The sequence below is a fragment of the Camelus ferus genome, chromosome X (assembly GCF_009834535.1).
Source record: "Camelus ferus isolate YT-003-E chromosome X, BCGSAC_Cfer_1.0, whole genome shotgun sequence".
Classification (NCBI taxonomy): Eukaryota; Metazoa; Chordata; class Mammalia; order Artiodactyla; family Camelidae; genus Camelus; species Camelus ferus.
Window position 1 is genome coordinate 4,247,460 of NC_045732.1, and position 18,052 is coordinate 4,265,511.

The 18,052-nt window shown below is 36.8% G+C and overlaps 1 protein-coding gene across 1 annotated transcript in view; it reads right to left on the reverse strand.

The window, feature by feature from the left end:
* Positions 1-18,052, reverse strand: part of ARHGEF9 (Cdc42 guanine nucleotide exchange factor 9) — a 328,329-nt gene that overhangs the window by 194,410 nt on the left and 115,867 nt on the right. Inside the window, exon 5 of the mRNA XM_032475623.1 lies at positions 15,086-15,180. Within this exon, the coding sequence (XP_032331514.1) occupies positions 15,086-15,180 (95 nt within the window). The remainder of the gene's footprint in view (positions 1-15,085; positions 15,181-18,052) is intronic.

An 18,052-nucleotide genomic window follows, 5' to 3' on the forward strand; every position in this document is an offset into this window, starting at 1 on the left:
TTTTCTTTATTTGTAAAATTTTTTGTTCTCGGTGGGATGGGTTTGAGATCATGCTACTATCAGTTTAATAAAAACAGTGATAGTAATGGGCTAATAGATTTACAAAAAAAGGGTAACCACAAGCCAAAAACTTACAAGGGAGTCACAAAAACTAAGTAAAATCCATGATAATACAAAGGAAAATTAAAAAACCACAAAAGGAAGAAGAAAGGAACAAAGAGGATATACAAATTCAGCTGCAAAGATAAGTTCAAAATGGCAATAAACACACATCTATCATTAATTACTGTAAGTGTTAATGGACTAAATGCTCCAGTCAAAAGACATAGAGTGGCAGACTGAATAATAAAGCAAGAACTTTCAATATGCTGCATACAAGACACCCACTTTAGGGAGAAGGACACATATAGATTGAGAGAGAAAGGATGGAAAAGGATATTCCATGCAAATGGAAAAGCCAAAAAAGCAGGTGTTGCAGTATTGACTTCAGACAAAATAGACTTTAAAACAAAGTCCGTAAAGAAAGATAAAGAATGACATTTTATAATGATTAAAGGAGTGATGCAAGATGAGGATAATACACTCATTAATATATATGCACCCAATATAGGAGCACCTAAGTACATACAAGAATTACTAACAGAGATAAAGGGGGATATTGATGGGAATACAATCATAGTTGGAGATTTTAACACTGCATTAACATCACTAGACAAATCTTCCAGACAGAAAATAAACAAGGCAACAGAGAAATTAAATAATACAATAGAAAAACTAGATTTGGTGGATATTTTCAGAGCATTACACCCCCCCAAAATAGGATATACATTCTTTTCAAGTGCACATGGAACATTTTCCAGGATTGATCATGTACTTGGGCACAAAAGAAACCTCAACAATTTTAAGAAGATAGAAATTATCTCAAGCATATTTACTGACCACAATGCCATGAAAATGGAAATCAACAACACAGAAACAAAGGAGAAAAAAGGAAAGCATGGAGATTAAACAATATGTTATTGAAAAACCAATGGGTCAACGAGGAAATCAAAGCTGAAATTAAAAAATACCTTGAGACAAATGACAATGAGAGAAGAGCCACTCAAAATCTATGGGACACAGCAAAGGCAGTGCTATGAGGGAAGTTTATAGTGATACAGGCTTTCCTCAAAAAAGAAGAACAATCTCAAATAAACAATTTAACCCACCACCTGAATTAATTAGAACAAGAAGAACAAAAATACCCAAAAAGCAGCAGAAGGAAGGAAATAATAAATATCAGAGAGGAAATAAATACAATAGGGTAATTAACAAGACCATAGAAAAAAATCAACCAAACCAAAAGCTGTTTTTTTGAAAAGGTAAATAAAATCAATACACCTCTGGCCAAACTCACAAAGAAGAAAAAAGAGAGAGCACAAATTAGCGAAATAAGAAAGGAAAATGGAGAAATTACAACAAATAAAATAGAAATACAGAATATCATACGAGAATATTACAAAAAACTTAATGGAACCAAACTGGATAACCTAGAGGAGATGGACAAATTTTTGGAAACATACAGTCCACCAGGACTGAATCAAGAAGAAACTGACCACTTGAACAATCTGATCACTAGAAAGGAAATAGAAATAGCAATTAAAAACCTCCCTACAAATAAAAGTCCAGGACTAGATTGCTTCACCGGGGAATTCTACCAAACATACAAAGAAGAACTCATACCAGTCTATCTCAAACTCTTCCAGATGATTGAAAAGGAGGGAATACTCCCAAACTCATTCTATGAAGCCACCATCACCCTGATACCAAAACCAGGCAAAGACACTATCAAAAAAGAGAATTATAGGCCAGTATCACTGATGAACATAGACGCCAAAATCCTCACCAAAATATTAGCAAATAGAATCCAATAACACATAAAAAAAGATTATACATCATGACCAAGTGGGATTCATCCCAGGGACACAAAGGTGGTTCAACATACGCAAATCAATCAATGTAATACATCACATCAACAACAGAAAGGACAAAATCCACATGATTATCTCAATCGATGCAGAAAAAGCATTTGATAAAATTCAACACCCATTTATGATAAAAAATCTCACCAAAGTGGGTATAGAGGGAACATATCTCAACATAATAAAAGCTATATATGACAAACCTACAGCCAGCATAGTACTCAACAGTGAAAAACTCAAAAGCTTCCCACTAAAATCTGGGACAAGACAAGGATGCCCACTATCACCACTCCTATTCAACATATTCCTGGAAGTCCTAGCCCCAGCACTCAGGCAAGAGAGAGAAATAAAAGGGATCCAAATTGGAAAAGAAGAGGTAAAAGTGTCACTATATGCCGATGACATGTTACTATATGTAGAAAACCCTAAAAGGTCCACACAAAAGCTACTAGAGCTGATTGAAGAATTCAGCAAGGTAGCAGATTACAAAATTAACGTTCAAAAATCAGTTGCATTCCTTTACACTAATGATGAATCAACAGAAAAAGAAAATAAAGAAACAATCCCCTTTAAAATAGCACCCAAAGTAATAAAATACCTAGGAATAAATCTAACCAGGGAGGTGAAAGAATTATACACAGAAAACTATAAACCATTGATGAAGGAAATTAAAGAAGACTTTAAGAAATGGAATGCTATCCCATGCTCTTGGATTGGAAGAATCAATATTGTTAAAATGGTCACACTGCCCAAGGCAATCTACAGATTTAATGCAATCTCTATCAAATTACCCAGGACATATTTCACAGAACTAGAACAAATCATAATACAATTTATATGGAACCATCCAAGACCTAGAATTGCCAAAGCATTACTGAAGAGAAAGAAAGAGGCTGGAGGAATAACTCTCCCAGACTTCAGACAATACTATAGAGCTACAGTCATCAAGACAGCATGGATTGGTACAAAAACAGACATACAGATCAATGGAACAGAATAGAGAGCCCAGAAATGAACCCACAAACTTTTGGTCAACTAATCTTCAACAAAGGAGGGAAGAATATACAATGGAATAAAGACAGTCTCTTCAGCAAATGGTGTTGGGAAAACTGGACAGCAGCATGTAAAACAATGAAGCTAGAACACTCCCTTACACCATAGACAAAAATCAACTCAAGATGGATTAAAGACTTAAACATAAGACAAGATACAATAAACCTCCTAGAGGAAAACATAGGCAAAACATTATCTGACATACATTTCAAAAATATTCTTCTAGAAGAAATCAAAGCAAGAATAAACAAATGGGACCTAAGGAAACTTCAAGCTTCTGCACAGAAATGGAAACCATAAGTAAAACAAGAAGACAACCTACTGAATGGGAGGAAATTTTCGCAAATGAAACCGACAAAGGCTTGATCTCCAGAATATATAAGCAGCTCATATGACTTAATAAGAAAAAAAAAAAAAAAACAACCCAAAAATGGGCAGAAGACCCAAACAAGCAGTTCTCCATGGAAGACATACAAATGATCAATAGGCACATGAAAAAATGCTCAATATCACTAATTATCAGAGAAATGCAAATCAAAACTAGAAGGAGGTATCACCTCACACCAGTCAGAATGACCGTCATTCAAAAATCCACAAATGACAAATGCTGGAGAGGCTGTGGAGAAAGGGGAACCCTCCTATACTGGTGGTGGGAATGCAGTTTGGTGCAGCCACTATGGAAAACAGTGTGGAGATTCCTCAAAAGACTAGGAATAGACTTACCATATGACCCAGGAATCCCACTCCTGGGCTTGTATCCAGAAGGAAATCTACTTCAGGATGACACCTGCACCCCAATGTTCATAGCAGCACTATTTACAATAGCCAAAACATGAAAACAGCCTAAATGTCCATCAACAGGTGACTGGATAAAGAAGTGTTGGTATATTTATACAATGGAATACTACTCAGCCATAAAAACCGACAACATAACGCCAGTTGCAGCAACTTGAATGCTCCTGGAGAATGTCATTCTAAGTGAAGTAAGCCAGAAAGAGAAATAAAAATACCATATGAGATTGCTCATATGTGGAATCAAACAAACAAACAAAGCATAAGTACAAGGCAGAAATAGACTCATATTTAGAGAATACAGACTTGCGTTTACCAGGGGGGTGGAGGGTGGTAAGGGATAGATTAGGGTTTCAAAACTGTAGAATAGATAAACAAGGTTATACTGTATAGCACAAGGAAATATACACAAAACTTTATGGTAACTCACAGATAAAAAAATGTGACAATGAGTGTGTATATGTCCATGTATGACTGAAAAATTGTGCTGAACACTGGAATTTGACACAACATTGTAAAATGTTTATAAATCAATAAAAATGTTAAGAAAATAAATAAAAAATAAAATAAAGCCAAAAAAAAAAAGAGTTCTGAAACTTGACACTAAAAGCATGAATCCTAAAAGCAAAAAGTTCAACAAATTGGACCTCATTAAAATTTAAAACTTTTGCCCTGCAAAAGCCTAAAAATGAAGTGGATGAAAAGACAAGCAATACTTTCATACATCATATCTGACAAAGAACTATACACAATATGTAAAGAATGCTGAAAACTCAAAAGTAAGACACAAACCATCCTATAAACAAAAGACACAAACAGACATTTCACCAAAGAAGATATATAGATTACCAATAAGCACATGAAATGGTACTCAAAATAATACAGCATTAGGGATATTCAAATTAATATCATGATGAAATATTATTATATGTATATCAGAATGGCTAAAATTAAAAAAAATAGTGACAAATTCAAATATTTTTGAAGATGCTTAAAAAATGATTACTCATACAATTTAACAGGACACTCATACCCTGCTGATGGGAAAGTAAAAGGCACATTTTCTCTGGGAAACAATTTGGTAGTTTCTTACAAAATTAAGCATGTAATGATCATACTACTCAACAACTGCATTATTGGAAATTTAACCAGAAAAATTAAAACACATGTTGACAGAAAAACCTGTATAAGAATGTGTATAACAGATTTATTCACAATAGCTGCAAACTGGAAATATCCCTGATATCTTTAAACAGGTGAATTTTTAACTATGTTATGCCTATAATATGGAGTATTACTTGGCAATAAAAAGAACTGAACTGCTGACATACTGAGACATGCAGCAACTTGGATGGATCTGAAGGAAATTGTGCTAAGTGAAAAAAGCCAATCTCAAAATATCACAAAATTGTATGATTCTATTTATATAACATTCTTGAAATGACAAAATTTTAGAAATGGATAACAGATTAATTGTAGTTAAGGATTTGGGGTAATGGTGGTAAAGAGGTTAGTATGGTTATAAACAGACAACAGAGGGATCCTTTTGGTGATACAACTGTTCAGTATCTTGACTGTAACTGAGGATACATGAATCTACGAGTATGATTAAATTGTGTAAAACTAAATACACACACACACAAATGAGTACTAGTACAACTGGGGAAATCTGAATAGGATTGGTAGATCATATAATTGTTAATATTCTGTATGTGATCTTGTACTTACAGTTTTGAAAATGTTATCATTGGGAAAACTGGGTAATGGGTACACAGGATCTCTCTATATTATTTCTTATATCTGCATGTGAATCTACAATTATCTCAAAAATTTCAACTAAAAAGGAAAAGGAAAAGAAAGCAAGCATAAGTGATATCACAGGTCAAGAAGTGGTAGATGACGATGAGCCTGAATAGCCATGAGTGGCACTCAAGGAGGAATAGGGACTGCTGGGAATGGGAGACAGAGTTAGGGGACTCTAAGAACTGGGAATGAGTCATTTCAGACTAGTGGGTGTGAGGAGTTTGTAATGCAAGGCATTAAGTGGGATTTCTCTTGGTGTCCTTACCCTCGATACCCACAGGCCTCAGGACTGTCACTCAAGCCACACAGGCTACTGTAAAATCAACCTCAATAAGGCCTCTCGGGTGGCTGAAATGGACAGTGACAATATCCCCATGATGAAACTAATAAAAATGTGACACACTGGGCCCACCAATTAACAACAATAGTGCATGACAGCTAAGATATCTTGCACATATAATAATGGCTTGTCTGTCTCAGAGTTCCAAAATAGCCTCTCTTCCTGCCTATTGGCTGGAACCTGAAAACCAAACTTCAGGGCCTTGAACCTTTCCTCACATTCTAAGGAAGGTTTGGACTCAAAGGGAAATGCTGAGATGGGTGTATTCATTTCCTATTGTTGCTGTAAAAAGTTACCACAAATTTCATGGCTTAAAACAACACAACACAAATTTATCACCTTACATTTCTGGAGGTCAGAAGTCCAAAATGGATCTCACTGAGCAAAAATCAAGGTGTTGTGCCCTCTGGAACACAGGACTGTATTCTTTCTGGAGGCTTTAGGGGAGAATCTCTTCCCTTGCCTTTTTCAGCTTCTGAAAGCCATCTGCATTCCTTGTCTCAAGGCCCTCTTCTCCATCTTCTATGTCAGCAGAATAACATCTTCCGGTCTCTCTCTCTGACTCTGACCCCTTTGCTTCCATCATCACATCTCTTTCTGTTTTCCTACTTCGTTGTTCCTTTGTAAGGGCCCCTGTGATTATGTTGGTCCAACTCAGACAATACAAGATTAGCCCCTCCATCTCCAGAGCCATAAATTAATCACATCTACATAGTCCCTTCTGCCATATAAGGCAACATATTCCCAGGCTCTGGAGATGAGGATGAGGACATTTTTGTGTGGCCATTATTTTGTGTACAGCAGTGGGGAAAGGAGGACCAATGATGATCCTCCAAAGTACACAGTGAGATGGAGAGAGGGTAGAGTGCAGGACACTGGGTTCTGGTGAGAGAAGAGGTTAGTTTCCACCTTCTCATATTTCCCAGTTTGACTAAGCCTGGGCTTTAAGTACCTTGGCTAAGGCAGAGCACATAGTCATTGCTCAATCAATGGCCTTGTATCATCCCTTGGAGATTCTTCCACAGTCTCTCTGGTTTAAGTCAGTACTGGGCTTCCAGAGGGTCTTTCAAGGTCCAGCTAAAAGTGCCCTGTCTATGAAATCTCACATGATTCTCTTCTGCTCCCTCCCTTACCAGTCTTCTGTAACTCATCATCTGGGAGCTCATGGTACATACATAGGACTTCTATTTAGGTCCTCTAAATCAATAGGCAAAGAAGGGAGTTACTGTGCTGGCTGAGGTGATTCATCTTGATTATTAAAGAGAAATTGGACTGTTGCTTCATAATGGAGGTAAGAAAGGGTATATCTGTAAGTACAGGAGATCCCTTAGGGTATCTCTTACCATTACCATGCCCTGTGATTAAATGCAATAGAAAACTACATCAGCCCAACCCAGGTAGGACTACTAAAGGCCCAGACCCTTCAGAAATGAAAGTTTGGGTCACCCTATCAGGCAAAGAACTAAAACCAGCTGAGATGCTTTATGAGAGCAAAAAGAATAATGAATGGATAGCAGAAGAAGGTGGTTATGAATGCCAGCTATGAACATGTGACCAGTTATAGAAGTGAGGACTAAAATTATCACAAGTATTTCCTTCTCATTTTATTATAAATAGACTTGTTTGTGTTTCTTTTGGTGTTTTGATTAGATTAACATTTTAATCAGTAAAGCAGATTTCCTTCCATAATATGGGTGGGCCTCATTTAAACAGTTAAAGATCTGAATAGAAGGCCCCAAGTGAAAGGGAATTCTCTAGCAGACTGTCTTCAGAGTTTACTTGGAACTTCAGATCTTCCTCCTTGATGGCCTTTTAAATGGAACATTGGCTCTCCCTGGGTCTTCTGCCCACTGGCCCACTCTGCAGATTGAACTTTCCAGCCTCCACAATTACACAAACTAATTCTTTATAATAAATCTATTTATGTGTGTGCATAAATACACATATGTATTGGTTCTGTTTCTTTAGAGAACTCTCACTAATACAGATGGGGAAGGGGACTCTGATTTTAAGTTAGAAGAGACCATGTCTCTCACTACTACTAGAGTAGGAGCCCCTTGAGGGTAGAGACTGTGTCTGAATCTTCCCTATATTCCAAGGGCTCAGCACAGGACCTGGGACAAAGTAGGCACTCAAGTAATGCTTATAAAGCAGATTAGAATAAATTAATTGACTAATTAATCAATCCTAGGCTTAGTTTTTGGCTATAGAGAGTTCTGCATTTGAGCAATGACCCATGCATCTTTATAGACTCTCTAAGGAGTTGTGGAGCATGGAACTATTCCACAATCTCAAGGAAGTTCTATTGACTATGCTGCCTAGAGTGGCCATGAAACCATAGTGTAGGAAACAGTTTATCAAAAATAGTTCAACATTTTCATGATAGCTTGAATAGATCAATACAATATAGTGGCTCTTAACCCAAATTTAAAAACTATTTTATCACAAACATCATAATAAATAAGAACAACTTTCACAAGTCATGTACTTCATCTCTTTGCCTTAATCAATACTATACTCAAATCTCTTCAGAAACTTTTATAAAGCAATAGGAAAGATGACACAACAATCGTCTTCAGTCATCTAATGCAGTATCATTGCTAATCTTCTAGTTGTTCTAAATTAAACTCTTCCTAAAGACCAAATGTTCACTGGGCACATATCATTTGCTAGATTTCTTGTTTAGATATTCACATGTATTAATTTAACATTTAGAGCAGCCCTAAGCTGTAGGTACTATACTTATTCCTATTTTATAGAGGAGGAAACTAAGACATAGAACAGTTAAGTAATTTGTCTGGGGTCACAAAGGCAATAAGTGGAAGACCTAACAGGATAGCAGGCTGTCTACCTCCAGAGGCTATACTCTTAACCATTATGTACTTATTATATACTAGTCACTCTTCTTAGAAAGCAAGTCCTTAACTCAATTGCCATAAAGCAGAAATTCAGCTCCATCTTGGATCCCTAAGTGAGGTATATTTGTTTACTGGGGAAACATGAAATGTAGTTGAGCAGTGCTATGCCAAACCATATTGGAACCCAAGGGAAAAGGAAAAATTAGTAATGCTGATCCTGTCTTTATCTAAAATTTTGGTATTTTGTTAAATGTGGATTTCTCATTAATTTCAATTTTTAAAAATATTGCATTATAATAGTATTTATCCTGATGACTAAGGTTTTTTGGCACTCCCTTATATTTTTTGCCCAAAGCAAGTGCCTCATTTACCTCATCCTAGTCCCAGCCCTGGGAATAAGTGGAACATAAGGGGAAAAAAAGAACATTTGATCACTTTGCTCTGCCCAGTGCTGCTCTCTATGGACTTAGAGCACCTGTTTCCTGGGCAATCCAGAAAATGGTAAGGTCTGGCTTTATGAGGACAGCAATGGGGTCCTCTCTGGCTACTACAACATACCCTTAGTTAGGCTAAAAGGACCTTTGAAGGCATTGAGTTCAGCTTTCTTATGTCCAGAGGAAGAAACTAAGGCCTAGGGAGGAGAAGAAAAGAGAAGTGCCCTCAAGTTATCCAAGGCCATGGATAGAGCCCAGGAGTCCTGACTCCTCATTTGGAACTTCTTCAATAGCTTGCCATCAGAAGGGAACTTTGGGTCCTGTGGTATAATGAAAGATAAATATTTGGTCCTTGTTCCTGGTTCCTAGCACATTAGCTCCTAAAACCCTTGGAAACTGCAGAATGACAAGAGTATTTTTTATATGCTAATGAGATAACTGGTGGATGGAGGCCCCTAGGTAGCTTCAGGATGGGGGCTAGTCACCAGAAAGACCAAATCATGTGATTAGAGAGCTAGAATTTTCAGCCCCAATTCCTGACCTCCCAGGAGGGGAGGTGTCCAAGATTGAGTTCAGTCACCAAAGGCCAATGATTTAATCAATCATGCCAACAAAATGAAACTTCCATAACCTCCCCTAAACAACAGGGTTCAGAGAGCTTCCAGGTTGGTTAACACATTGAGGTGCTGGGGAGGGTAGTGTGCCTAGAGAGAGTATGGAAGCTCTACACCCCTCTCTATATACCATGCCCTTTATATCTCTTCCATTTGACTGTTCCTGAGCTGTATCCTTTATAACAAACCATTAAAAGTAAATAAAGCAATTTTCCTGAGTTCTGTGAGATGTTCTAGCAAATTACAGGTACTTGGGGGCTATGGGGTAGTGTGAACCCCCAAATTTGTGGTCAATTAAGACAGAAGTGTGAGTAACCAGGGGATCTGATACTTAAGACTGTTGTCTAAAGTGAGGAAACTCTTGTAGGACTGAGCTCTTAAACCTATGTATTCTGACACTAATTCCATGTAGTTAGTGTCAGAATTCAATTGAACTGTAGGACACTATTTGGTATCAGAGAATCATGGAATTGGGTGGTATTAGAGGGGAGACAAACTTCTCAGATCCCTACCACAGGCAAGCTGGAGATGGAAATCCTTACCTGTCTTACTCTAGAGCCCAATTTCTATGCATATGCCAAGTGGTTGAGTGAGGAAGGCTTCTTCTTCAAGGAAGGCTTTGGCTTCTGTGAGAGAAAGGTTCATCTAGTTCTAAAGTTTATAGTGAGCTATAGCAATACTGGAAGTATAAAAATTTCATGGCATATGCATTACTCCCAGCTCTGAGTTTCCCACAATCTGAAGCTCCCATAATATGTAGCCAAGGGTAGGGATGAGAAGAACAGCATCTACTGATCCTGCCCTCCTAATCAAGTGCAAATGGCACAAGATCTTCCAGGTCCCTGAGATAACATATTTAGACTTCAGAGAAAGGAAATGAAAGCTACTCTCAATACCAAAATTTTCTTCAATCTGAACACTCTGAAAGCTCCAATACCTCGGGGATTCAGATGATAATTATCACTCTGGCACTCCCTAAAACTTTCCAACTTTATGTCAGAGTTATCATCAAGCCTACTAGGACTGCTGCTTTTTGAAACTCTTTTGAACTTTTGCCAAGATGTTTACCATCTCATCCATCCATCTCATAGTTCCCGAAGCCTGGTGTGCTGATTGAGTTTTATTATTGTATTGAGTTTTATTATATGTATATTATACACTAATAAAGCTGAATAAAAATGGTGAGACAATACAGGTTGCTTTACACTTGTGCTCTTTCTCTGGAAAAAGATATACAACCTTATCCCTCTCACCCCTCACCCCCCACACACAATTTTTAGAACACTTGAACATTTTTCAAAGAATACTTCCTCTGGGATTCAGGATCCAATCTGTTTCTCTGACTTATTCAAACCAAAGTAAACACTTCTACAGTCTTAGGTTCCATTCTTTTTCTTAGGCTGTATTACATTATTTTGATTTCCTCATTGGTTTGTGGGATTCTCTCCTGATTAGATTGTGAACTCTTTGAGAGCATAGTTGTCTTTTTAAATTCTGTATACTAGCACCCAGTTCAGTTTCTTGAACATAGCCTGTCTTCTAAATGAATGAATAAGTGAATAAACAAACTTATTAGATGACTTAGAGAAAATCATTTCAATTCACTGTAAATTTGCAAGATTTAGAACAGGGATTATTACTGTTCTCAGAACTTTTCGAAGACAAATTAATTATTACCAGTTTAAAAATTCTAGCAAAATTAAAGAGATACAAAGCAGATCAGTGGCTGCCAGGGAAGTAGGGGGATAGCACTGACTAGAAAGGGTCATGAGGAAACTTTCTGGGGTGATGAAAACATTCTATAGCATGATTGTGTTGGTGATCACATGACTATACACATTTGTCAAAATGCATCAAATTGTAAGCTTAAAATTGGTGACTTTTATATATGTATATTATATGTTAATAGACCTGAATCAAAATGGTCTGGATTCTCAGAAAGAAAAGAGATTTAAAATCCAAGACCATGAAGGTAATCCAGTTAGATATGTAAAAATAACATAGACCTGATAATCAAGACACTTAGGTTCCAACACTAGTTCTGCCAGATAGGTGATCTTAAACAAATTGCTTAACTTTTCTGGGACTCATTTCTCTGCCTCTTTTAAGGGACAACAATACCTGCCTTACCTTTCCAGGGTACAGGGCTCAAAAGAGATAATGGATGTGGTTGCATTTTAAAAAGTTCAACACTTATATTATTGTGATCAGAATCTCTACTCTATATAGAAAAATTTAATCAGATCCAGAGAAGACCTCACCTAGAACCCAGAGTCAAGGGAAATATACTGAATCCTGAAACTCAAAACCCACCATCCCCAACTCCTTTAAAGCAATTTCTCCTTACCAGTTGATTAATAAATTTCCTTTTGAAAGTGTTTGTTCAGTCTAGCCTTGAGAAGAAGAGACTGGCTAAATTTAACTTTGGGAATAAAGTTGGTTGGCTTTTTGACAGGTGACACAAGTAAGTTGTAGAAGAGAAAGGAAACCACTGAGGGGGAGCCAAAATTTTTCCCTCAGAGTGCTGATGACCTGGGTACTGGTTGTGACCCCACCAGAGCTTCCTGATTTGGTGGGGTTGGGCCACTGTCATAGCATGCTCTCTTGTCAGAGATTATCAGCTGATGCTCAATCTTCCAAGGCCAAGACCAGCCAAGTTGGGGACCTAGAGGAAGCAGCAGATGGTGGGGGTTATGGGGGCAGAATATTGCTGATCCATTTGCTTTAAGATCTATTGCAGATATGCTGCCACCTTCCCCAAGTGGGAATATGAAATAGATATCAGGTCACTGGGCTTGGAGCCACAACTAGGTTTACCCTGACTCTAATATCAACTTGCTTTTTGACCTTGGGAAAGTCTTTTCTCTCAGTTTCATTTTCTCATCTGAAAAATAGAGATAACCCAGTCTTCCCAAGTATTAAATGGTATTATATGTTAAAGTTTCTCTCTTAGCTATAAGATATGCATAAAGATAAAGGGAGATAAGGCTCCCTTTAACTCCTGGCATGGTTAATAGGAGACCAGCCTGAATTAAGTATTCCCCTGGGACAGGGAGAGTGGTTCTCTCCTGGCCATAGCACCTACCATCTGACTAGACCACCTCCCTCTGATCTGCCTATTTAATCCCTTCCCATCCTTCAGAGTCCAGCTCAAATTCCATTCCCTCTAAGAAGTCTTGAATATTGTAGGCTACCACGAGACTCTTCTTTTTAACTTAGATTGCTCCCTTGAAAAAGTGTTTTTCTCTCAATTCTGGATTCTTCAAGGATGTGAAAGAGCAGAGATCTAGGTCCTGCATTTTGATTTGCACTCATACAGAAGGTTTGGGTCCTGGTTCTACCATTTACTAGTAGGGTTACTTTGCATAAGTCATGTCCCTACTTTGAGCTTCAGCATTTTCATATACAAAATGGGGATGATATTTATTGACAGGTTTGCTATGATGTCAAATGAAATACTGGATTTGAAAGCAATTAGTAAAATATCACAGGGATCTAAGCCATTTTTATTACTATCATTACTATCATAATTACTATAAAGACCAAAGGCTGAGCAAGTCTTCAAGAAGTGTTTAAGCATTTCAATCCTGTGAATGACATAAAGTCCCCCAAGATTTCCTTGGTGACCCTTATCACTCCCCTAAACCATTGATCCTGGATATTTTATCCTGTTGGGACCACCTCCCTGGATTTCACCTCTTGGGGCCTTACAAAGTCTGGCTTCCCCACAGAAAAGGTCTTATCACAAATGACTAGTTGCTGTCTTTGAGCATACACAAATTACTGATTAGAAGGATTCTGATCATTTTTTCTCTTAGTAAAAAGAGGACCAACATGGACACCTGGCTGAAATGAAAATAGTGTTCAGACCTGTCTGTTGATGCCCTTTGTATTAAGAGAAATGGACCAGCCTGAGTCTGGATCAAGGAAATCAAGTGATGGAAGGTTGGCAAGAAGGCAACTGAGCAGAGGCAGCAAACAGAAGAAAGCAAGTCCAGTGCCATAGAACTTTCCCTCTGGGCCTCACTTTTCAATTCCCAAACTAAAACAAAACAAAACAAAACAAAATAAAAACCCCTCAACATCACAGCACATCTCCTTGACCAAGAGTTTTTAGGTGGAGGTTGTCATGAAACAGGCCTGAACTACTGTGACTAGAAGTTTATTTCTGAGCAAAAATATTCAAGTTGGAGGATAGTGATAGTGAAAGCTAAGCCACTAGGCCAGATATCTCTGGGGGTTGCATTCTTAACTGTAATTGCTCACCAGGCTTTAACCACAGAGCTGTAGCCTTATGTATCCAAACATACTTGCTCCCACATAGATTGACTCATGCAGGCACACAGACACATTATAAAGCAGGTATCTATATACACCTCAAACAAGAAGATGTAAATGAACAGATCCATAGATCCAAACACGTACAAAAAAGTACTAGATGTCAAAACACCCAAAGATACACTCAGACAAAAAGATATATATATATATATATATATATATATATATATATATATATATATATATATATATATATATATATAGAGAGAGAGAGAGAGAGAGAGAGAGAGAGAGAGAGAGAGAGAATTAAAAAAGATACATTGAAATACACTTAGGGACACCCATAAATTCAGGAAGGAAGCACTTTAAGAAGAATGTAGGTGTACAAAGATCCATATATAGACATACATGGACAGGCATGCACATGCACAGGGATATAGCAAGAAAACTACATTTACTATACTCAACATAAATACTCAACTGACATGGATATAAAGATAGAGTTCAAGAAGCCTACTCACATTTATATCTGCACTTATGAAATATTTTCTCCAAGAGAATGCATATAAATATGCCACCAGTTAGCACTAAAGATGATCATGAACCCAAAGGATACAATAAAAGCAAATCAGATTACCCATGGTTTAAAATCTCACAGTGCATCCTCCCATCTGCCACAAGAAAGGCAGCCAAAGACATTGGCAGGCTGTGTGGAAGCCATAAAAAGTCTTTGACTTATCTCATAGAAAAATTAACCTCAGGGAAAAAAAGGTTAATACTCCCAATTTTTTGTAGCCATAAAATAGCTCAAAAACCCATTTTTAAAATTGCTTCCATTCCACATACTGGAAGCTCTAGCACTTGCAATATGTCTAGTAAAAAAGAAATCTTAGAGGAAATAAATGGTCCCAGAGGCCCAGCAAGTCCCAAAGGACTAAGAAAAAGGTCTTACTTCATTAATGTGCTTGTTTCCTTGTCTCTGGGCCTTCAAGTATCCACCAATGTTCTTGCAGGTTTCTAGTGTCTTGGAGCCCTGGTCCAAGTTACCTGTGGTAAGAGAATACCCTTTATGTTGACTCTAGACCTCAGCTCCCTTTACAGAGGCCTGGCTGCTGGTCAACCTAGAACCACTAGGAGTCAGATGGATGGGGAAATGGGAAGGAATATTCAGATGAGGCCAGTGGTGGGAAGAAAGGGAGCTGAAATCCAAAGCCAGTATCTGAAGTACCCTGGACCTTCTTACGCTGCTCAGAGAATATCTTGAGAGAGGAAGAACCTCAGGACCTCATTAGAAACTGCAAGAAAGAATTCCAGGTCTGGACATCTATGAAGTACTTAAAGTCTTAGATGGCATGGAAAGCTTGGTTAATTAAAGTATGGGAATATTGTCAAAACATTTTGAATGATAGTTCAATTTTCTTGACCCTCCCAACACTTCCCCAGTTCTACATTTTCATTCCTTTCTATAACCCACCTGTTAAGAAGAAATATGATCAGTGGATATGTCCAAAACCTGGGAGCAGGAGGAGAAACCAAGAACATGTCCAATCAGACCCAATTAGTAAGTGCAATTTGTGTTCTCAGAATAGACAGAGAACACTACCTCCATTTCAGAAATGAGGATACTGAGACTCTAAAAAAGGGAAAGATTAGAACAGACTACACACAGGCACACACAGAAACCCAGCAACAATCAGTTTAAATCAAGTAGATATAATTATCAGTCAACATAGATAAACCCCACAGTGACCACAAATCAAAAACCTACAATAAATACATAAAAAATGAAAAAGAAAGAAACCTAAGAATAAGACAAGGGAAAGTCATCAAACAAGAGAAACAAAAAGAAGAAATAAACAGAGAAGAACTACAAAAACAATGGGAAAAAATTTAAAAAAGTCAATAAGTACCTAACTATCAATAATCACTTTAAATGTCAATGGACTAAATGTCAAAAGTCATAAGGTAGATGACTGGATTAAAAGACAAGACCCTTCAGTATGCTGCCTATGAGACTCAATTCAGGGCTAAAGACACAAAACAAAGTGAAGGGACGGAGAAGGATATTTCATGCAAATGGAAATGACAAGAAGGCAAGGGTAGCAATAATCAGACAAAATAGTCTTTAAAACGAAGACTACAACAAAAGACAAAGAAGTACATTACATAATAATAAAAGGATCAACATACGAAGAGTATATTACACTTGTTAACATATACACACCCTAATTATATACATACTAACAGACATAAAGGGAGAAAATGAAAATAATAGAACATTAGTAGGAGACTTTAACTCCCCACTGACATCAAATGACAGATCATCCAGACAGAATATCATTAAGGCAACAATGGAACAGTTTGAATTAATGTCTACAGGACATTACATACATTGCAAACGTCAGAATACATGTGCTTTTCAAGTGTATATAGAAGATAAAAATCACATAATAGGTCACAAAACAAACCTCAACAAATTTAAGAGGATAGAAAGTTTATCAAGCATTTTTTCCAACCACAATGGCATGAAACTAGAAATCAACTATAGAAAGAAAGACAAGAAAACAACAAACACATTGAGACAAAAAAAAAAATGCCAGTAAAAACTCAGTGAGCTGGTGATGAAATCAAAAAGGAAATGAAAAAAGTAACTCAAGACAAATGAAAATGGAAACATAACTTCCCAAAATCTATGAGATGTAGCAAAAGCAGTTCTAGGAGGGAAGATCATAGTGATATAGGTCTACCTCATGAAACAAGAAAAATATTTTATAAGTAAACAACCTAACTTACTACCTAAAATAATTAGAAAAGAAAAACAAAGGTTAGTAAAAGGAAAGAAATAATAATAGTCATAAAGGAAATAAATAAAATAAAGATTAAAAGACAATAGAAAAGATCAGTGAAACCAAGAACTGTTTTTTTTTTTGAAAAGATAGATAGAACTGATAAATCTTTAGCCAGGTTCACCAAGAAGAAATATGACCCCAATATACAAACTAGAAATGAAAGAAAACATATAATAACTGATACCAGAGATATACAAAAATCATAAGAGAATAGTATGAAGTTACATACCAACAATTGAACAATCTAGAAGAAATGGACAAATTTCTAGAAACATACAGCCTAAAAAGATAGAGTCAACAGGAAACAGATGATTTGAACAGACCAATCACCAGAAGTCAAATTGAATTTTTAATTAAAAAAAACTCTAGCAAACAAAAGTCCAGGACTGGATGATTTCACAGGGGAATTCCACCAAACATATAAAGAAGAAATAATACCTATAATTCTCAAACTGTTCCAAAAATTGAAGAAGATGGGACACACACAAAGTTATTCTCATAGGCCAGCATTAATCTGATACCAAAACCAGACAAAAACACTACAAAAAAAGAAAATCTCAGGCCAATATCTTTAATGAATATAGAAACAAAAATCCTCAACAAAATATTAGCAAACAGAATCCAAAAATATATAAGAAGAATCACACACCATGATCAAGTTTGAATTACTCCGGCATCACAGGATGGTTCAACATTCACAAATCAATCAATGAGATACAGCACATTAACAAAAGGAAGGACAAAAATCACATAATCATCTCAACAGATTCAGAAAAAGTATTTGATGAAATTCAACATCTATTCACGATAAAAAAATCTCATCAAAGCATTTATAGAAGGAACATATCTCAATGTAATAAAAGGCATTTATGACAAACCACAGCTAACATAACACTCAGTGGTGAAAACCTGAAAGCCTTCTCACTAAATTCAGGAAAAAGACAAGGATGCCCACTCTTACCACTTCTATTTAACATAGTATTGGGAGTGTTAGCCACAGTAATCAGACAAGAAAAAGAAATGAAACATATCCAGATTGGAAGGGAAGAGGTAAAACTGTCATTATTTGC